Raw genomic sequence first — 21684 nt, forward strand, 5'->3', positions numbered from 1 at the left:
ATGTTATTTATAGCTTTATTCATAAATTTGTATCTTATTTATAGCTTTAGTCATACATTTGAATCTTATTTCTAGCTTTATTCCTAAATTTGTATGTTATTTATAGCGTTATTTATAAATTGATATGTTATTTCTAGCTTTATTCCTAAATTTATATTTTATTTATCGCTTTAGTCATAAATTTATATCTTATTTATAGCTTTAGTCATAGATTTGAATCTTATTTCTAGTTTTATTCCTAAATTTGTATGTTATTTATAGCGTTATTTATAAATTAATGTTATTTATAGCTTTAATCATAAATTTATATCTTATTTATAGCTTTATTCCTAAATTTGTATGTTATTTATAGAGTTATATATAAATTAATATTTTATTTATAGCTTTAGTCATAAATTTATATCCTATTTATAGCTTTAGTCATAGATTTGAATCTTATTTATAGCTTTAGTCATAAATTTATATCTAATTTATAGCTTTAGTCATAAATTTGTATGTTATTTATAGCTTTCTTCAGAAATTTATATGTTATTTATAGTTTTATTCATAGTTTTGAATCTTATTTACAGCTTTAGTCATACATTAATATCTTCTTTATAGCTTTAGTCATAAATTTGTATGTTATTTATAACTTTAGTCATAAATTTATATCTTATTTATAGCTTTATTCCTAAGTTTGTATGTTATTTATAGCGTTATTTATAAATTAATATGTTATTTATAGCTTTAATCATAAATTTATATCTTATTTATAGCTTTATTCCTAAATTTGTATGTTATTTATAGAGTTATATATAAATTAATATGTTATTTATAGCTTTAGTCATTAATTTATATCCTATTTATAGCTTTAGTCATAGATTTGAATCTTATTTATAGCTTTAGTCATAAATTTATATCTAATTTATAGCTTTAGTCATAAATTTGTATGTTATTTATAGCTTTCTTCAGAAATTTATATGTTATTTATAGCTTTATTCATAGTTTTGAATCTTATTTATAGCTTTAGTCATACATTAATATCTTCTTTATAGCTTTAGTCATAAATTTGTATGTTATTTATAACTTTAGTCATAAATTTATATCTTATTTATAGCTTTATTCATAAATGTGTGTCTTATTTATAGCTTTCTTCAAAAATTTCTCTTATTTTTAGCTTTATTCATAATTTTATGCTATTTATAGCTTTATTAATGAATTTATATGTTCTTTATAGCTTAATTCATAAATTTATATCTTATTTGTAGCTTTATTCATAATTTTATGATATTTATAGCTTTATTAATAATTTTATGATACTTATAGCTTCATTAATGACTTTATAGCTTTATTCATAAATTTGTATTTTATTTATAGCCTTCATAAATTTTTATGGTATCTATAGCTTTAGAAATAATTTTATGTTATTTATAGCCTTCATAAATTTTTATGTTCTTTATTGCTTTATTCTTTTTTTCTGTTATTTATAGCTTTATGTATAAATTTATTTCTTCTTTATAGCTGTATTCATAAATTTGTATCTTATTTATAGCTTTATTCATAAATTTAAATGATATTTATAGCTTTAGTAATGACTTTATAGCTTTATTCATAAATTTGTCTTTTATTTATATCCTTCATAATTTTTTATGTTATTTGTAGCTTTATTCATAAATTTATATGATATTTATAGCTTTAGAAATAATTTGGATCTTATTTATGGCTTTCTTCAGAAATTTATATCTTTATTTTTAGCTTTCTTCAGAAATGTACATCTTATTTATAGCTTTATTCCTAATTTAATGATATTTATAGCCCTATTAATGAACTTACATGTTCTTGAGAATTTATTCATAAATTTGTATGTTATTTATAGCCTTCATAAATGTTTATGTTATTTATAGCTTTCTTCATAATTTTATGATATTTGTAGCTTTATTAATGAATTTGTTATTTATAGCCTTCATAAATTTTTATGTTATTTATAGCTTTATTCTTTTTTGTTATTTATAGCTTTGTTTCTAAATTTATATTTTATTTGTCGCTTTATTCATAATTTTATGATATTTATAGCTTTATTAATGAATTTATATGTTCTTTATAGCTTTCTTCAGAAATTTTTATGTTATTTATAGCTTTCTTCAGAAATTTATATCTTATTTATAGCATTAGTAATAAATTTGTATTTTATTTTTAGCTTTCTTCAGAAATGTATATCTTATTTATAGCTTTATTCACAGTTTTATGATATTTATAGCTTTATTAATGATTTTATGTTATTTATAGACTTCATAAATTTTTATGTTATTTATTGCTTTATTCTTTTTTTCTGTTATTTAGAGCTTTATATATAAATTTATTTCTTATTTATAGCTGTTTTCATAAATTTATATCTTATTTATAGCTTTATTCATAAATTTAAATGATGTTTATAGCTTTAGTATTGACTTTATAGCTTTATTCATAAATTTGTCTTTTATTTATATCCTTCATAAATTTTTATGTTATTTATAGCTTTATTCATAAATTTATATGGTATTTATAGCTTTAGAAATAATTTGGATCTTATTTATGGCTTTCTTCAGAAATTTATATCTTTATTTTTAGCTTTTTTCAGGAATTTACATCTTATTTATAGCTTTATTCATAATTTAATGGTATTTATAGCTCTATTAATGAATTTATATGTTCTTGAGAGCTTTATTCATAAATTTCTATGTTATTTATAGCCTTCATAAATGTTTGTTATTTATAGCTTTATTCATAAATTTAAATGGTATTTATAGCTTTATTCATAAATTTGTATTTTATTTACAGCTTTCTTCATAATTTTATGATATTTGTAGCTTTATTAATGAATTTGTTATTTATAGCCTTCATAAATTTTTATGTTATTTATAGCTTTATGTATAAATTTATTTTTTATTTATAGCTTTATTCGTAAATGTGTATCTTATGTATAGCTTTATTCATAAATTTCTATGTTATTTATAACTTTACTCTTTAGTTTATATGGTATTTATAGCTTTAGTAATAAATCTGTATCTTATTTATAGCTTTATTCATAGATTTTTATCTTATTTATAGCTTTATTCATAAATTTATATCTTACTGATAGCTTTCTTCATAAGTTTGTATTTTATTTATAGCTTTATTCTTATTTTTTATGTTATTTATAGCTTTATGTACAAATTTTTTTTTTATTTATAGCTTCATTCTTTAATTTGTTTCTTATTTATAGCTTTATTCGTAAATTTCTATTTTATTTATAACTTTACTCTTTAATTTATACGGTATTTATAGCTTTAATAATAAATTTGTATCTTATTTCGAGCTTTAGTCATAATTTTTATGTTATTTATAGATTTATTAATATTTTTTGTTATTTATAGCTTTATTCATAATTTTTATTTATTTATAGCTTTATATATACATTTTTTTCTTATTTTTATCTTTATTCATAAATTTGTGTCTTTTTTATGGCGTTATTCATAGATTTGTTATGTATAGCTTTTTTCATAAATTTGTTGTTCATAGCTTTATTAATAAATGTAAATGTTATTTTTAACTTTACTCCTAGCATTATATGTTATTTATAGCTTTATTCATTTTTCATTTATAGCTTTATTCTTAAATTTGTATGTTAATTATAGCTTTATTCATAAATTTGTGTGTTATTTTTAGCTTTATTCATAGATTTTTATTTTATTCATAGCTTTATTAATAAATTTCTTTTATAGCTTCATTCATAAGTTTGTGTGTAATGTATAGCTTTATTAATAAATTTCTGTTATTTATAGCTTTATTCATAAGTTTGTGTGTAATTTATAGCTTTACTAATAAATTTGTTATTTATAACTTTACTCGTAAATTTGCCTGTTATAGCTTTCTAAATTTGTTATTTAGAGCTTTATTCTAAATTTGTATGCTGTTTATAGCTTTATTAATAAATTTATGCTATTTTTAGCTTCATAAATTTCTCTCTTATTTATAGCTTTATTCATAAGTTTGTATCTTATTTTTAGCTTTATTCATAAATATGTTATTTTAACTTTTTTCATAACTTTGTATGTTATTTATAGCTTTATGTATAAATTTGTGTTATAGCATTATTCATAACTTTGTTATGTGTAGCTTTATTAATTTATTTTATTTATAGCTTTATTCATAACTTTATTGCTTTATGTATAAATTTGTTATAGCTGTATTCATAACTTTGTTATGTATAGCTTTATTAATTTATTTATAGCTTTGTTAATAAATTTATCTGTTTCTACCTTTCTTCATATATTTGTATGTTACTTATAGCTTTATTTCTATATTTATATGTTATTATTGCTGTCTGCGTAAATTTGTATGTTACTTATATCTTTATTAATAAATTTATGTTATTTATAGCTTTCTTCCTAAATGTGTATCTCATTTATAGCTTTATAGCTGGGCAGCACGTGTCCAGCTCCTGTTTCTGTCCTAAGACATTAGGCTTAGGAGCAGGTTCTGGACACTGGCACTTAGGGAGCTGGAGTCTTGATTACTGGAGTGTGGTGTCCAGTGAGGCTTTACAGGATTTTAGGTGTGGAAGGAAGTGAGGATATCCATGTTGTTGGCGCTGTTCTGCAGGACACACTGTTTAGAACATGTCCGGGTATTTGTTACTGTTCTGACACATGAGGCTAAGGAGCAGGATCTGGACATTCACACTTAGGGAGCCGGGGTCTCGATTGCTGGAGAGTGGTGCCCTATGTGGCTTTACAGGGATGGACTTGTAGTTGTGTAAGTAAGTGGGAATATTCAAGTTGGTGGCAGTGTTTTGGAGAGCACTGTGTGTAGGACATGCCCAGCTGTTTGGTTTTGAACTAACGCATTAGATTTCGGATCAGGATCTGGACATTCACCCTTCGGGAGCTTGGTTCTGTGGTGCCTGAGAGTGCACTCTATTTAGGCAGGACGCAGAAGTATGTATGCGGCTAAGCAAGGGTGGATTGCCATGTTGGTGGCACTGTGTCGTCCCGAGGTCTCCCTGTGTAGGTGATGGGCAGCACGAGCTTTCTGTCCCGGCACATCGGGTGTCAGAGCAGGTGCCGGGCGTTTGCAGTCTGTGAGCCGTGCTCCCCAGGTTTTCCGTGCGGGTCCTTCCCTCCGTGCGTGTCCCGTGCCCGCCCTCGGGTCTCCGCCAGCAGGCTGGCCGCGGTGCGGAGCGGCTCCAGCTCCCTGGGGCCGTAGTTGTGGTGGCTGCCGTTTCCCTGGCACGAGCAGGTTCTCAGCCTGCAGGTGAGGGTTGCTGTTCTGCAGGGGTGTCTTGTTTGGGGCTGGGGCGGGGGGGGAGCTTCCCCCGGCTGTGCGCGCTGTCGGCTCTGGCCACGGGACCGAGGGTTGAGCCAGCGGGGTTTGTGTTCATAGTGCCCAGCGTAGGGAAGGCAGGAATCTTGCTTGTTTTCCATGCGGACTGCAATAAAAGGAAGCCCTTGATGTGACGGAGCCATCCCTTTCTCACGGAGCTGCGGGATGAAGGATGCTGCGAGCGTGCTGCGGAGCACAGAGCGGCTGCTGCGGGGCCCAGCGGTTTGTCTCCCAGCGAGACTGACTCCGCAGGTTCCCCAAAGGCTCTCCGAGCCGCGGTGCCCAGGAGCAGCCCCCGGGAGCAGCACGGGCAAGGCTGGATGCAGCCCTCCGCGGGGGGGACACGACCCTGCGGTTTGCCCGCGATGAACAAGAGCCCTCCCTCCGCCGCTCCCCGCGTTGGTGCCCCCCGCTTCCCCCCAGCCCCCGGGGCCTCCCGCCGGGGCTCTCCGCGCCGCTGCGCTCCGCTCTGCCGCTCCCGGCTCCGCTCCCGCTCCGAGCCGCTGCCGCTGGGTCTGGCGAGGCAGCACCGGCCCAGAGAAGGAGCCCCTGGAGCGGCTGCACCGCGTGGGAGCGCTGCTGGGCAGCGGCGGCTCCGGGTCCGTGCCCTCGGGGTCCGCCCCGCCCGTCCGACAGCGCCCCGGTAAGTGGCGGGGAGGCGGCGGGGCGGGGTCAGCTCAGCCCCGCGCTGCCCTCGGCTTGCAAGTGGCGGTCAGAGGCGTGCGGCGGGAGCGCATCTCCTGTGCGGGGGTGAACCGGTGGGAGCGGGAGGGGGGCAGCCGGGACAGCGCCAGGGGAGCGGGCAGGGAGGCCCCGGGGGTGCCCGGTCCCGGTGTGTCCGGGAGGGGGTCACCGGAGCATCCCCCAAAGCATCTCACTGGAGGGTGCTGGCCGGTGAGAATTTACAGAGATGGGCTTTTAGGTGCCTAAGTAAGCGAGGATATCCGTGTTGGAGGGGCTGTTCTGGAGTGCACCACCTGTAGGACTTGCCCAGGTCCTGGTTTCTGTCCTAACACATTAGGCTTAGGAGCAGGGTCTGGACATTGCTACTTAGGGAGCTGGTGTGTCGCTCGCCAGAGAGCGGTGCCCAGTGAGACTTCACAGAGAAGGAGTTTTGGGTGACTAAGTAAGTGAGGATATCCATGTTGAAGGGACTATTCCGAGAGCAATCTGCAGAGAACATGCCCAGCTCCTGCTTCCTCTCCTAACGCATTAGGCTTAGGAGCAGGGGCTGGACATTTGCATTTAGGGAGCAAGTATAGCAGAAGAACCTTTTTGTTCCATTCAAAAGATTGCTTTTCAGCTGTTCCTTTTTCTTTCACAGACACCGAGCTGGATGGTTCCCCTTTAAGCAGGAGTGAGGCCAAGAGCAGGTAGCCATTAAGGTGGATGTGAATCGTGATGGGCAACATGCAAATAACGCTCATCTTGAAGAGATGGTGAGTAAAGAGCAGACGTGTCTTCTGAGACTCCTATGGATTATAAAGTATGCTGTAATGCCTGCACAGAAAGTCAACTTCAATGAAAGAGAGTCAAATTAACCCCAAAGCTTTCAGTTTGGGTCTCAGTGTTGTGCCTGCAGCTTAAATCCTGTGTTTTTCTAGGCTGACAATTGCCGATGGTCTCTACTTCAATGGCAGACTCTTTTCGTGCTAGTTATTCTTCAGGAGGTTGTTCTGAGAGAAGTTGCTTAACATAGGAAGGTGCTGCTGGTGACCTCGTGTTAGAGGTCTGAAAAGAAGCAGCTGAATTGCTTCCATTTCTGTTTTTAAAGGAACGACTTATGGATGATGGGATTGATGAAGACAGTGGAGAAGATGCAGGTGAAGATGCCAATACAATGCAGCAGCCTGGATTCACGGCTTCTGCTTGGTCCTTTATCACAACCTTCTTCACATCACTCGTTCCCGAAGGGCCTCCACACGTTGGCAATTAAAGAGGAAAAGGAACTGAGCAGCTTCAGTAGCCACACATAGAAGTGGAGCAGATTCTAGTGAGCGTTTTAAATACAGTGCAATTCCTGAACATTTAGTATGTTACCTTTTAATTTGGATGGATCTAACTTGATTAATCTTTAAGAACTGTTAAGGAAATTTCCATTTTTAAAGGAATGGCACAGAGGGACGGTCTTGTGTAGGAAACAATTGGTGGCAGCTCTCTGCTGTTAGCAGACTAGATAAAGGAAGTTGCTGTTACGCTATTATGAAGACAGGCTGAGAAAGTTGGGGCTGTTCAGCCTGGAGAAGAGAAGGCGGCATGGAGACCTCATAGCAGCCTTCCAGTATCTGAAGGGGGGCTATAGGGGTGCTGGAGAGGGACTCTTCATTAGGGCCTGTAGCGATAGGACAAGGGGTAACGGGTTAGAACTTAAACAGCGGAAGTTTAGATTGGATTTAAGGGGGAAGTTCTTTACTGTAAGGCTGGTGAGGCACTGGAATGGGTTGCCCAAGGGAGTTGTGAATGCTCCATCGCTGGCGGTGTTCAAGGCCAGGCTGGACAGAGCCTTGGGTGATATGGTTTGGTGTGAAGTGTCCCTGCCCATGGCAGGGGGGTTGGAACTTGATCCTAAGGTCCTTTCCAACGCTAACTATTCTATGATTCTATGTTCCTATTAGACCCGATTTGGTTAAAAAGCATGGGATTATCATTGCTTGTTCTTCTGCAGATGAAGAGGAATTTGTTTATAGGTTATACAAGGTCAAAATAGTGAACTGGGAAATCCTGGCACTTGGTTGGATATTGAGGGAGATATTCTGAGATCTTTAACCAGTTGTGCACCAGAAGTGGAGCAAGCATCAAAGAGGCCAGACTTCCAGGAGTATGTTTAAAGGACATGGAACCTCCCAGCTTCCAGAACCGTACCAAGATCTGAGCAAGGAAAAGAAAAAAGATGGAAAATGAGTCAGAAAGAAAAATGAAATACAAAGCATTCCCAAAAAGCAGTGAAGGAGTTGGAGGCAGGGGAAAGCCAAAGGGTGGATCAAAGAGAAGAGAAGATGTGATCATGAATGGATATGAAGCAAGCACCAAGGAGCAGATTGAGGTACAAGAGGTGCAATTTCCTTTTCAGAAAAAAAGAAAGAGCTTGATGAGAATTAATCCCATCAGGTCTTTGTTTTATGGGTTTGTGAGCAATTTGGGTATAGAGTTGAACAGTGTGAAATATGTAACAGATGGTGATGGAAGAGAAATGAAAACCCTAGGAAAACAGTTGCTTTTTCTTAGTTGTCCTAACTGTTCTATAGCATAAAGCAGAATACAGTTACGTAGTACATGGCTGTAGGCAAAGCTAGAGGCTGAATTCTAGCAAATCTCTAGCATGAAGTGGAACAAAAGGTTTGAGGATTAAGGCAGGCTAGGCTGTACCCCCAGTATTAATGGTTCTGTAACATACCTGTGCATCACCCGCTTTTACAACTCTGAGTACAGCAAAAGTGATTGAAATTCATGCTTTTCTTTACCTTCCAAAGAGGCCGTTTGCTTTTGTTCCATTCCTTCGGAGCAGAGACCAGCCCCCTCCTGGCTCCATCCTCTTGTCAGGCGGTTGTAAAGAGTGATAAGGTCCTCCCCGAGCTTTCTCTTCTCCAGACTAAACACCCCCAGGCGCTGTTACCTGGGTTTTCTCATCCTCGCGTAGCTTTAGGCGTTCAAGGAATAAACTGCAATGTGAGTGGTTGTTTCTGGAGCAGGGCGCTGCAGCTGGAATCTCAAGGTGTATAAGTAGGACAACACATGCAGAAAGCCTGTTGGCTTTCATTACACACACACACACGCACCCCCACCCCACCCCCCCCCGGGCGCCTTTGCAGAAATCCTGGGAAGTAGAATCTAGGTGTGAGAAGTTTGTAAGATGGAAGTAAGCTGTGGGCATGTTAGTTTGTAAAATCGGGGGTGGGGGGGTGGTTCGGGCTGTTTGGGGGTTATTTATGTGTGTGTGCCTGTGGGGGTTGGAATGTATCAAAGCTGTCAGAGAGCATGGGAAGGAGGAACTACAGCAGGCGATTAAGAGTGACCTGTCCCTGACTGGTACTTGGAAGACGTTGGAACTGGCAAGGAACGAGGACGTCAGAACTGGAAAGAGGATGTCGATAAGAAAATCAGATAGACCTTTCACCTGATGTAACCGCAAGGCAAACGCAGATGTGCTTGGCTAATTGCTTGGAAGCATCTAAATATCGTGTCATCTTTTCAATAAACGATCCAGCTTGCACTCTACCTCTGGGTGCGTGCCTCCATCCTCACGTGTGCCCGTGTGTTCTTCACCCCTTTAGACTGCTGAACTTAACTGCTGCCTGCGAAGGGCAGGCAAAACCTGGTTCTTTGCGACAAGGTCAGCGCGCTTGGGTGGCTTTCTTGAAGTGCTTTGGTTAGTAACGTGGCCCGAGGTTCAACTGCAGTAACGCACTAACCGCAGCACTGTGAAAGCATGCTGCTGCAACAATACAATGCGCCTTGCGCCTTGCCGAGGGCACCGGGTGCGCTCGTGTGTTCCACCGAGGTAAACGAAGGGGATGAGTAGTAACGGCTCCGGGGCGGAGCGGGCGGCGCTGCTCCAGAGCGCCGCTAGATGGCGCCGTCACACAGCCCCGGCGCGGCACTCGGCGGCGACCGACAGACGGGGCCCGGGACCGCGGGCGGGGGGTTCCGTAGTCCCCGGTGGCGGCGGTCGGACACGGGTGGTACTGGCTGGGCCGCGGGAGGCAGCCCCGGGCGCGCTGCTCGTGTGCTGCAGGACGAGGGAGAGCTCGTCCTCCTGCATCAGCGAGCGGTGGAATCGCGGGATGGATCCCAGACTGGTTTGTGTCGAAGGGACCTCAAAGCTCATCCAGCTCCAAGCCCTGCCACGGGCGGGGACACCTTCCACTAGAGCAGCTTGCTCCAAGCCCCGTCCAAGCTGGCCTTGAACGCTGCCAGGGATGGGGCAGCCACAGCTTCTCTGGGAGCCCTGGGCCACCTCCTCAGCACCCTCACAGGGAAGAACTTCTGCCTAGGAGCTCATCTAAACCCTCCCTGGACTCTGCATAAGAGAGCAGGAGTAAATTTAGCACTTGTTATTGCTTCTTACTGTCCTTACTCAACGTTCAGTATTACCTCCTGAGGCAGAGAAAGGGGTTACCTTGGCACAGACAGAGCAAAAGGCATCCACGGTGGTACACAGCAGCTTGGCACTACCTGCCCTGCCCTGTCCTGGTTGACCCTGCCTTTAGCAGGAGGGTTGGACTAGAGGATCTGCAGAGGCATCTTCCAACCACAACTATTCTGTGGTATTAACCATGACAGCATCACTGACCACGCCATATTTACAGCTTGTAACTGTTCAGTTTACAGCAGATCTGGCCAGAAACTTTAACAGTAGCAACTAGCACAGCCTTGTAAAACGGGGACGCAGTTCTCAGCCAGTGGAGATTTCCAAAGCCAACTTTGATTTTACATCTGTAACACGGGCATCATAAAACCTCACAAGGGCACTGCAAGGTGCAAAGGCACTTCAGCGCCTTTGTAATACAGACTGTGATACTGAGCTTGTTAGGTATTTAAACTGACAGCAGAGTACAGATACATCTTCCTGAGCATATGGTCTCCGTTTTCTCACATAACCCTTTAGGAAACAATCTTTAGCAAAAAAGTCACAACCGACCGCATCTCTGTTGAGAAGTGTCACGCCACTTTAGGAGCTGTTTTGTGGATCATCAGAGAGTGCTGCTCCCAGCCGAAATAAAAAAGGTGGGTGAGGGATAACCCCAACACTGTGGGGAAGAAATCAACCAACCAGTGGGGAAAAAAAAATCATTGGGGAGGGGGAAAAACGTGGAGAGGGGGAGATTTGGGGGGCAGAAGGGACAGGGGAGAAAACGGGGGGGGAAGGGGCACGGTCTGTGTGGAAAAAACGCACCAACCAGAAGGGGGTAAAATGTGCGAGGGGGAAGGGGGGAGAAAAAGTGGATAAAATGCATGGATAAAAAACAGATAAAATCCCGCAAAATATAAATGAAATAATAGTAATTAAATAAATGGATAAAAGGAATAAAGAAAAAAGAAACCGCAAAAATTCTTTGGGGGGAAGAAAAACCAGAAAAAAAAAAACCAAACTTAACAATCCCAGAAACCCAACAAAAAACACACCACCCACCAAAAAAAAACAAAACAAAACAAACAAAAAGCACTCACCCGGGGGAAACCCAGCAAAAGAAAAGGAAGGGGAAGGGGGAAAACCCCAAGAACAAAAAAAAGCAACCAAAAAACCCCACCCCGTGGGGTGGGAAATGGCGGGGGGGGGGAGGTGAAGTGTGGAGGGGAGGAGAAAAAGGCAGGAGGAGAAACTGGAAAAAAAGACACACACACCCCTCCCTACCACCACCAACCGGTGGAGAGAAAAAAATGGTAATGGGGGGGGGAGGGGAAAAAACCCGGGGAGAGGTTAAAAAATGTTGGACAAAAAAATGTGGGAAAAAATACGGGAAAAAAAAGGAACATGGAAAAAATTAAAAACCAAACCCAACCAAACAAAAACTGCACCCAAAGCCCCACCCAAATAATAATTAAAAAAAGGGAGGTGTGTGTGAAGATGGGAGCAGGAGGGGAACTGGAAGGGGGAAAACGTGGGGATAAAATAACCGTGGGGTTAAAAAGAGTGGAACAAAACCCGTGGGGAAAACCCCAGGAAGAAAAAAAAAAAAAAAAAAAAGGAGAGGTGGTTGACACCGAAATGGATTGCCCTGTTGGTGGCACTGTTGCAGAGAGCGCCGTTTGTGGCTGATGCCCGGCATCATCTCTCTGTCCTGGCACCTTAGGCTTAGCATCAGAGTCTGGACATTCACGCTCAGGGAGCCGGTGTCTCGGTCACTGAATGGTGGTGTCCAGTGAGGCTTGAGAAATGGAGTTTTATGTGAGTTAAGTAAGTGAGGATATCCGTGTTGGTGGCACCCTTCCAGAGGGCTCTCTGTGTAGAACATGCCCAGCTATTTGTTTCTGTCCTAAGACATGAGGCTTAGGAGCAGGGTCTGGCTATTCGCACATAGGGGCCTGCTTTATGGGGTGTCTGAGAGTGCTGCCGTGTGGCCGTACACAGGTGTAGGTTTAAGTGGCTAAGCAAAGGTGGATTGCCATGTTGGTGTCACTGTTGAGGAAGGCACCTTGTTTACGTGATGGGAGCACCGTTCCAGAGGACTCCCTGCGTAGAACATGTCCCGTTACTTGTTTCTGTTCTAACCCATTAGCCTTAGGAGCAGGATCCGGACATTTCCACTTAGGGAGCTTGGTTCTGTGGCGCTTGAGAGTGCACTCTGTAGGCAGCACGCAGATGCACTTCTATGTGGCTAAGCAAGGGTGGTTTGCCATGTCGGTGGCACTGTTCCCAAGGTCTCCGTGTGTAGGTGATGTGCAGCACGAGCTTTCTGTCCTGGCACATCGCGCGTGCATGTTCCAGGCCACCCGTGTGCATTCAGCAGAGGGGCGGAACGCAGATGGTGGTTTTGGTGGCAAACAAGGTCTCTTTGCCGCGTTGGCAGCACCATTCTGCAGGTCTCCCTGTGGAGGTGCTGCTCAGCGACTGCTTTCTGTCCTGGCACTACGTCCTTTGGAACAGCGGCTGCACGTTGGCACTGTGGAGCCGCGCTCCAGGACACCAAAGCGATGCAGCAGAGGATCAGTACGGCAGTGGTGTTTAAGGTGGCAAGGCAAGGGCAAATTACCGTGTTGGGGGCACCTTTCTGGAGGTCCCCACGTGTAGGAATTAAGTTGATATTTCCGTAAGTCCTCATAAAGCCCGCTGGATTATTTTTGGTGGGCTTCAGCTACAGAATGAGCAGTGAGAAGAGTGGGAGCAAGGTGCTCACAAGTGGGCTTTGTTACCCTTAGCAGGCACCAGAAGGTTCCCTGAAGCTGCTGATTGTTCTGGGAGAGTTGAGCTTGGAGAGAGAGGAAGGTGTGCAGGGAGTTGGCTTCATTTTATCGTGTTTTGCTGAGATGAAAAGCATGAGTTGAATTTGGCTTTGCTTTGGGAAGAAAGGAGTTTTGGTTTTGTTGGAGTGCTGGGGTCTACTGATGTCCATGGGCTTCTCCTTGGCTTCTCCTCCGCTTGCTGCCTTGAGCCCTCGCTGTGCTTATGAGGGAGAGTTTAGTGGTTCCTTCTTCCTTGAGGTCTAAGAACAACAGCACGGCAGAGAAAGGAGGTAAGGAGATGCGGAAGGAGATTGCCTGCTGCCCTTAGAGTGCTATGGAGAAAGCAAGTTGTCTCTTTTCTGAAGGTCTTAAAGCTCTGAAGAATTAGTTTGACCTGGCATGACGGGAATGGTATGGAATAAGGGGTGGACACTGTCCTGGTTTTGGCTGGGCTAGAATTGATTCTCTTCCCTGTGGCTGGCGCAGTGCTGTGTTCTGGCTTGGTTCTGGGAAGCACGCTGGTAGCGCACCGATGTTTTAGCTGTCGCTCAGTAGCCCTTCGGCTGAGCAAAGGACTTTGCAGTCTCTCCTGCTCTGCCAGTGAGGAGGGGCACGGGAAGCCATGAGGAAGCAGAGTCAGGACACCTGACCCAAGGCAGCCAGAGGGGTATTCCATAGCAGAGCACGTCATGGCCAGTATAGAAAGTGGGGGGAGTCAGCCGGGAGGCGCAGGTCGCCGCTCGGGTCAGGTTGGTTATCGCTGAGCGCGTGCCGAGCAGTTGCATTGCGCATCAGTGCTGGTTCGTGTTTCTCTTTTCCCTGCCTAGACGTAGAGGAGCAAAGTTTGTTGGAGAGCTGTTCATAGCGATGAGATTTGAGCTTTTGTCTTGGTGCTGCAGGTTTGGTTTTTAACTTGTTGTCGTGATTTTGTTCTTGGGGCTGAGGGACCGGGGAGCGGCCGAGGGGAGCGGCGGGGCTGGGGGAGCGGGGAGGCGCTGCGGGCCCGGCGGGCTCCGGCGATGCTGCAGGTGCGGCTGTGCCGAGGCGGTGGCGGGGCCGGGGCCGGCGGACAGCGCGGGCTGAAGCCGGTCCCGTGCCGGGCGGCGCTCGGGCCGGTGTCGCTCCCCAGGGCGGGCCGACGGGGCCGGGCGTTGCCCGGCGGCCGCTGGAGCGCGAGTGGCCAGTGCGTCCGTTGTCGGGGAGCGCCATGGAGGGCCAGCGGCTGCCCGCTGCTCTCAACCCCAGCCATTTCCCGGCCAAGCTCTGGGAGCTGGTGAACAGCCCGCGCTGCGGCTCCGTGCGCTGGGATGCCCGCGGCGAGGGGCTGCTCATCGACCAGCGGCTCTTCGAGCGAGAGCTGCTGGGCGCGGAGGCGGCCGGCGACGGGGCGGCGCTGGACGGCGAGGTCTTTAAGACCAGGAACTTCGCCAGCTTCATCCGCCAGCTGAACCTCTATGGGTTCCGCAAGCTGGGGCCGGGGCCCGGGCCCCTGCAGGACCCGGCGGGGGGCGATGGCGGCAGCTCCGCCGGGGCTCTGCTCCATTTCTACAGCCCCCATTTCCGCCGCGACCGCCCCGAGCTCCTCGTAAACCTCAAGCGCCTGACGAGGGCCAACAAGGCGAAGCTGGCGGCCGGCCTGGAGCTGCCCAGCCGCCCGGCACAGCGCTCCCAGCTCCCGCCCTCGACGCTCGGCGAGGCTGCCAGGCCCGGTGAGCTGGGGTGGCCCCGGGCTGCGGGGCCCCGAGAAGCACTGGGTGCTGCGGGGTTTCTAGATCGGCACCCCCGCAGGCAGCAGGCTTGCCTGACCTTGCTGGCGGCCGCTCAGCTCCGCCGCTGCGGGAAAGCCGTTGTTGTTCATGCAGGGAGATGGGCTGCCGGCAGGCACGGGGAGCGAGGTTCGCGTGTGGTTCCGTCTGCCCCTCGGCTGCAAGACAGCCTCCGTCGGGGGCTGCAGTAACAACACCCTCACCCTGGCTCTGTGGAGCTGGCACAGCCCTACCAGATGGACGTTCCTTCTCCTTGAAGGGTTGCTCCATAAGCTGTCGTTAAATCTGTGTGAAGCGATGGGTAACCGTGTGAGGGCAAGTACCATTTCATGAAACCGTAACTGACCGAGAGAGGAAACCAGGGAAGATGAAAGGGAATATCTTGGAAGTAACAAAACGGCAAAGTCTGAGCTTTTTTACACTCAACCGGTTGAGCTACCTGGAAAAAAGCTGGCTTTGGTTTTGTTTTCCTTGACAAACTGAAGGACTTGTGATCAAGTGCTCTCAGAGTCACGTTTAGGATTTGGACATTGCCCCTGCCTTGGCTGCCCCTGTGCTGTCCGCACTGGAGTTCGGTAGAGCCCCGCTTCACCCTTCCCCCTTTATTTTACCTTACTGCCTGATGTAACGCGCTGCACTTCCTAAACGGCTTGTGCCGGTTTGGTCAGCTCCTGCGCATTTTGATTTCTAATAGCGCATTTCTAAGTAGGGATCACTTGCTCCTGAGGGTTTCAGGAGACTGAATGCTCCAGAGATGGCTGTGTGTTGGCACAGCACTGGTGTTCCTGTGTGTTCAGGTGGTAGTGCTGCAGCAGTTACTGTATGTTTAGGTGTAAGAATAGAGTCTGTTTCTGGATGAAGAATATCGGAGCAAAGGTGGTCTTCCCAGGGAACGTTGTGGAGCCTTGGCTCCTCATCCTGCCTTTCAGGGCCAGTGAAAACTCCTTCCCTTAGTCCTTGTTTCCCTTTGTTTTGCAGGACTGGTGACTGCAGGAGAGGCTCCTCAACCTTGTCATCCAGACAGCTGCTTTCCGCCCTCCAGCACAGCCGCCTCATGCCAGGAGCCCCCTGCTTTCCAGGCAGCGACTTCCCAGCAGCCTCCGGTCCCTTCCAGACCATGGCAGGGTTCTGTTGCGTGGCTGCCATGGCACGGGGCTCTCCCAGCTTTCCCAGGCCAGGGGGCTCCCTTTCCCGTCCTCCACAAGTGTTGCACGGAGGTCACGTACACTCTCCAGACCGTGTGCTCACTTCTGCCGCTTCAGCGAGGGGCTCCAGCCGGTGCTGCCCTTCCAGAACGGGGCAGCTGCGCGTCTCCAGGGCAGTGCTTGCAAGGCCGGGATCCAACGGGTACGGCAAAAGTTCTCCGCTTGCTGCTCGAGAAGTTCCTGCCAAGCGATGCATGAAATGTTTTCCGCCAGTGCTCTGTCACTGCGTGTGTATCTGACGCGTGTGCTCGCAAAGAGATGTGTGTTCCCTGTCCGTATACTTGCAACCAGCCTGTGACAGAATGTGCTTTAGCCGCTCATTTCTTCTGGTTCTGATGAGATGAACTGTATCAGAGACAGGAGAGCTTAGAAATGCCTTCTCTGCAATGAGCAGGGAAGGACAAAAGCGTGTGGGTGAAGCAGGTGTGTGTGGAATCTTGATTCAGCTGGAGCACTTGAAGTATTACAAAAGAATTGGCCCCTTTGCCAGCCGAGCCCATCAGTGGGATTTCCACAGGTGCAGTTTTTCTTGCTGTTAGATCAGGCACTGCTGCAGCTGGCAAAAAAAAACCAAGAAAAGGTGGTGTGAGTGCAAACCGTTCTTTCTGAGCACCCTTCTGCACTTCAGACCCGGTCAGAATCGCTCACCAGTCTGGGCTGCTACACGGTTGCCTGTGTTCTCGTCCCCTTGATGTACAGGCATTACAGCGCGTTTGATTCACGAGCTGCTTTCACTATAAGCTCTACTAAGTGCAAGAGTTGTGCAATTTCTACTTTACTCGTAGCTTTTTATAGCCTATGGTGAGGACGTTACGTTTTACACCTGCCTCCTGTTTCACAAGCGCTTTTTCCCTTTGGGTTCTTCCTTTTCTTCTCTTAGAAACTAGGCTCTTTGTACTACATGTTTGTTTCCTTAGGATCACTCCAGCAGGTTACAGCCAATCTCTCCTTTGCTCTCTCGCCCTGTTTTTACAGTAGCCCTTTAGGTTTCTTTGGTGGTTTTCTTGCCTTTGTCAACATCCTTTGGCGTTCCCAGGGAGTGAAGCCCAGGTATCATTCGATTTTTGGCACAATCCAGAACTGTAATATGTTTGCAGGTCACAGGGTGTTCTTCTGAAAGATGTCCAGATTTCATCCTAAGGTTGCTCAGAACGAGCTTTTGAGGTAACAGGAGTCAGACACGTGTCTCGTGCTGCTGTGGAAGGATGTCCACGAGCTCGCTCCCTGTTGTTTAGCTCTTGTGTTTGTTGCTCCAAAATGGACAAAAGTTCCTCTGATCACGTGGCCGCCTCAAGTCACACTTGTACCATTTAATTACTGTGAACATTGGCCTAGATTTGATTTCATGGGGGATTTCTCTCTCGCCCAGAAGGACTGCAGATTTTAAAGATTCTCTGTCCTGCCAGTAGTGCCTTTCCTTGTAAGTTCTCTCTGCGTGGCACCAAAACCTGAGACCCGCAGAAACTGCTTCATCTACAGAGCTGCTTTTTGGAATAAGATCCCATTTTCATTCCAGTGTGTGTGCGTGAACATGCATGCCCTTCCTGTCTGAATCCCCTTTCTGTGGCGTGTTGTGTTGAGACAGTCAAGCAGCCAAATCAAAAAAAAGGTGATATTAAGATAGAGAGGAGTGAATATGAAGATTCCGTGTGTGTTGGTTAATTCTGCAATGCGTATGTTGGATCTGTGTCTACATACTTTAGAAGAAATATGTTTTAAGGTGGAGAACTCAGTCTTACAATCGGCGGGGAGGTCATAATCCATTTCAGGGAGTTGGCTTACAGAGCGGTTACTGCAGTGTTTAATGCAAGTAAGCAACAGAACTGTACACCCTGGGCACCAGTTCTGGCAGTCTGATCCCTGTGTTTGAATTTTGCAGGCACCCCGCAGTGTTCACCCCCTGCCCAGGGAGGTCTTCTGACTGTCAGCGCCAGTGCTGCTGCTGCGGCGTCCACCGACTTCGTCTTTGTGCAGGTGAGTGCAGCGCACAGAGAGCAGGGGGAAGGGAGGAGACCCCATGCATGGACCGCAGGGTTCTGGGTTCTTGCAGCAGGAAGGAGAGAAGTTTGAGACTGGATCTGCTTTCGAAAGGGAAAGTAACGTGGTTTGCCAATGGCCATTTGAAAGCACCGCTTTGAAACACGAAAGGGGCAGTGCTGTAATGCAGGTGAGGTTTCAGGGCAGCGGGATTGCGGGTGTCCTCATCGGCAGAGTGTTCTTTTCCTCGAAAAGTGTTATGTTTGACTTCACCATAATTCGCTTTAGTTCACGAGTCTCCGTTTATCTTTGAAGAAAGTCCTTGCCTGCACAAAATGGGATTCTTTAATGTTATGATACTGGGAATCAGCTCCACTTCTGTGTCCCAGACAACTTGTGGCAGTCCTGAGTTTCATTGGATGCGTGAGAAGAACCAAGTTGACTTTTGGAGTTGGCCCCAGCTCAGAGCTATCCTATCCTATCCTATCCTATCCTATCCTATCCTATCCTATCCTATCCTATCCTATCCTATCCTATCACTGGAGAGCTCCAGTGCTACCTGTCAATGCTTTCTAGAATTCTGGTGGAAACTGCACCTTATTGGGTGGCCTGGCTTATGAAATAGTAAAAGAACCTCAGTAAAAATGCCAGGGCTTCCTTTCGCATTCCAGCAGCTTGGAGATACTTTTTTCCTCAGAGGGAATAAGCAAAGCAAGCTCTGCTGGTGTGTGCTGAAAAAGGGTTGACCTGCACAGTCCTCAGAAGCAGTAAAGCCATCAGCCCTGACTCAAAACGGTTGTGATTTTTTGATCTGGAAATTCCCTGTGTTTTGTTTCTCGCAGAGTCCTGAATTGCAGCCACCTTCTGCAGCTGAATGCCTGCCTTCTGATGGGGCACATCATGCATTGGAGGACGAGAAGTTGCCGGAATTAAGCTACGAAGATGTCTTTCAGTTTCTCGAGGAGATGTATGCATCGCAGAGCGCTGATGTAGTGACACCGGAGCCTGCAGAAAGCTGGGATGGAGAGCTGTTGGAAAGCTACATCAATGCGGCCATAGAAAGCGCTGCTGCTGCTGAAACAGCACAAGACTCTGTGAGCACACAGGGAGCCCCTGAAGAACAGCTGGATCAAAACCCAGCTCAGTCATCTGAAATGTTTGCTGTGGATGAGCTGTTCAGTGCAGAGCAAGTAAGTGCTAAATGGAGGTAAAACTCCCCAGGAAACTATTGAGTGGTCTTTGGGTTTATTTCATTTGTTGGTGTGTTTATTTAAAGGAGAATGAGAGTGTTAAATGTGGATCTGCGAGGGAAGAGAGAGAGCTCACTTCAGGAAGCGAGGCAGTGAAGAAAGCTGCGGAAGAGCCAGGGTCCTCTGCAAAACCTCCGTGCAGGAAGAGAAGACACAGCTCACAGCAGGGTAAGTCCCTGCTAAGAGAGCCTGCCTTTTTTAGAGGTGGCCAAGACAGCTGCTCTGAAACTCTTGCGGCAAGGGGAGATCACAAGAGCTGAGTTATTGTCTGCAGTGTTAAGTACCTCACTGGGCCTTCAGTTCAACTCTTGCACTCGTAGGAGCTCTCGGCGTACTTGCCGACACGCTTCTATACGTAAGCTGGTGGTGAGGACTCCTAGGTGGACCAGGGAATAAATTCTCTCAGTCAATAAACGCTGAAGTTTTGGGAGTTGTGTCAGAGCCCTGCATGTCACAGTACACAGCAGTGAGATGCAGGCTGTGGGTATGTTTGCTGGAGGGTGAGAGTGCCACAAAGGGAACTCCGACTAATGAGGTGACTGTTGACGTAAGAGGGGAAAACCCCACCACGCTGCCCAAGTGAGTGCCCGAGCGCAACCTTTGTGGCTCAGATCACTAAATAAATGTCACAGCAGCCTGCTGATCCGTGTGCTGCAACACAGGAGAAAAACACGCTCAGATTTTCAAGTCGCAGGCCGCCTTTGGCCAGATTGGACTGTCCCTGATGGCAGCAGAGGTGCTGTGCGTGCTGCCAGCTGAGCCGTAGGCAAAGCCTGCCACTTCCTCGGTGGTGTTTGCTTCCTAGATCCCCAGGAGCCGGAAGGTGGAGCCTGTAAGCGGGGCTGCTTCTGGAGGAAGACGGCGGAGTGAGGAGCGTGTGAACCCGTGGAGCGGCTGGCGGCTGGTTCCCTCCTGCGAGTCCGGCAGCAGCGCTCGGCACAGAGCTGGAGCCTGGGTTCAGGGTCAAACCTCTTCTGTTCTGTTTCCTAACTCTTATGTCCTTGATAGCTCTATTCCTCAATTTATGTGTTATTTCTAGCTTTATTCCTAAATCTGTATGTTATTTATAGCGTTATTTATAACTTAATAAGTTATTTATAGCTTTAGTCATAAATTTATATCTTATTTATAGCTTTAGTCATAGATTTGAATCTTATTTCGAGCTTTATTCCTAAATTTGTATGTTATTTATAGCGTTATTTATAAATTAATCTTTTATTTATAGCTTTAGTCATAAATTTATATCTTATTTATAGCTTTAGTCATAGATTTGTAGCTTATTTATAGCTTTAGTCCTAAATTTTTATCTTTATTTATAGCTTTAGTCATAGATTTGAATCTTATTTCTAGCTTTATTCCTAAATTTGTATGTTATTTATAGCGTTATTTATAAATTAATATGTTATTTATAGCTTTAGTCATAAATTTATATCTAATTTATAGCTTTAGTTATAAATTTGTATATTATTTATATAGATTTGAATCTCATTTATAGCTTTATTCATAGTTTTGAATCTTATTTGTAGCTTTAGTCATATATTTATATCTTATTTATAGCTTCAGTCATAGATTTGAATCTTAATTCTAGCTTTATTCCTAAATTTGTATGTTATTTATAGCGTTATTTATAAATTAATATGTAATTTATAGCTTTATTTCTAAATTTATATCTCATTTATAGCTTTAGTCATAGATTTGAATCTTATTTATAGCTTTATTCCTAAACCTGTGTTATTTATAGCGTTATTTATAAATTCATATGTTATTTATAGCTTTATTCATAAATTTGTATCTTATTTATAGCTTTAGTCATACATTTGAATCTTATTTCTAGCTTTATTCCTAAATTTGTATGTTATTTATAGCGTTATTTATAAATTGATATGTTATTTCTAGCTTTATTCCTAAATTTATATTTTATTTATCGCTTTAGTCATAAATTTATATCTTATTTATAGCTTTAGTCATAGATTTGAATCTTATTTCTAGTTTTATTCCTAAATTTGTATGTTATTTATAGCGTTATTTATAAATTAATGTTATTTATAGCTTTAATCATAAATTTATATCTTATTTATAGCTTTATTCCTAAATTTGTATGTTATTTATAGAGTTATATATAAATTAATATTTTATTTATAGCTTTAGTCATAAATTTATATCCTATTTATAGCTTTAGTCATAGATTTGAATCTTATTTATAGCTTTAGTCATAAATTTATATCTAATTTATAGCTTTAGTCATAAATTTGTATGTTATTTATAGCTTTCTTCAGAAATTTATAT

At 44.0% G+C, this 21684-nt stretch overlaps 1 protein-coding gene across 1 annotated transcript; it reads left to right on the forward strand.

Annotated features, from left to right (window-relative positions):
* The first annotated feature begins 14407 nt into the window (after positions 1 to 14407).
* LOC133275229 (heat shock factor protein 5-like) lies at positions 14408 to 20268 on the forward strand. Its single transcript, XM_061465076.1, has 7 exons — positions 14408 to 14909; positions 15945 to 16324; positions 17688 to 17690; positions 18062 to 18145; positions 18991 to 19338; positions 19425 to 19566; positions 20204 to 20268. The coding sequence occupies exons 1-7, from the start codon at positions 14408 to 14410 to the stop codon at positions 20266 to 20268; spliced, it is 1524 nt and encodes a 507-aa protein (XP_061321060.1).
* Positions 20269 to 21684: the final 1416 nt, after the last annotated feature.

Source organism: Pezoporus flaviventris, unplaced genomic scaffold, assembly GCF_033815535.1.
Source record: "Pezoporus flaviventris isolate CSIRO_AGI_PZ_B2104156 unplaced genomic scaffold, CSIRO_AGI_Pfla_v1 ptg000037l, whole genome shotgun sequence".
Classification (NCBI taxonomy): Eukaryota; Metazoa; Chordata; class Aves; order Psittaciformes; family Psittacidae; genus Pezoporus; species Pezoporus flaviventris.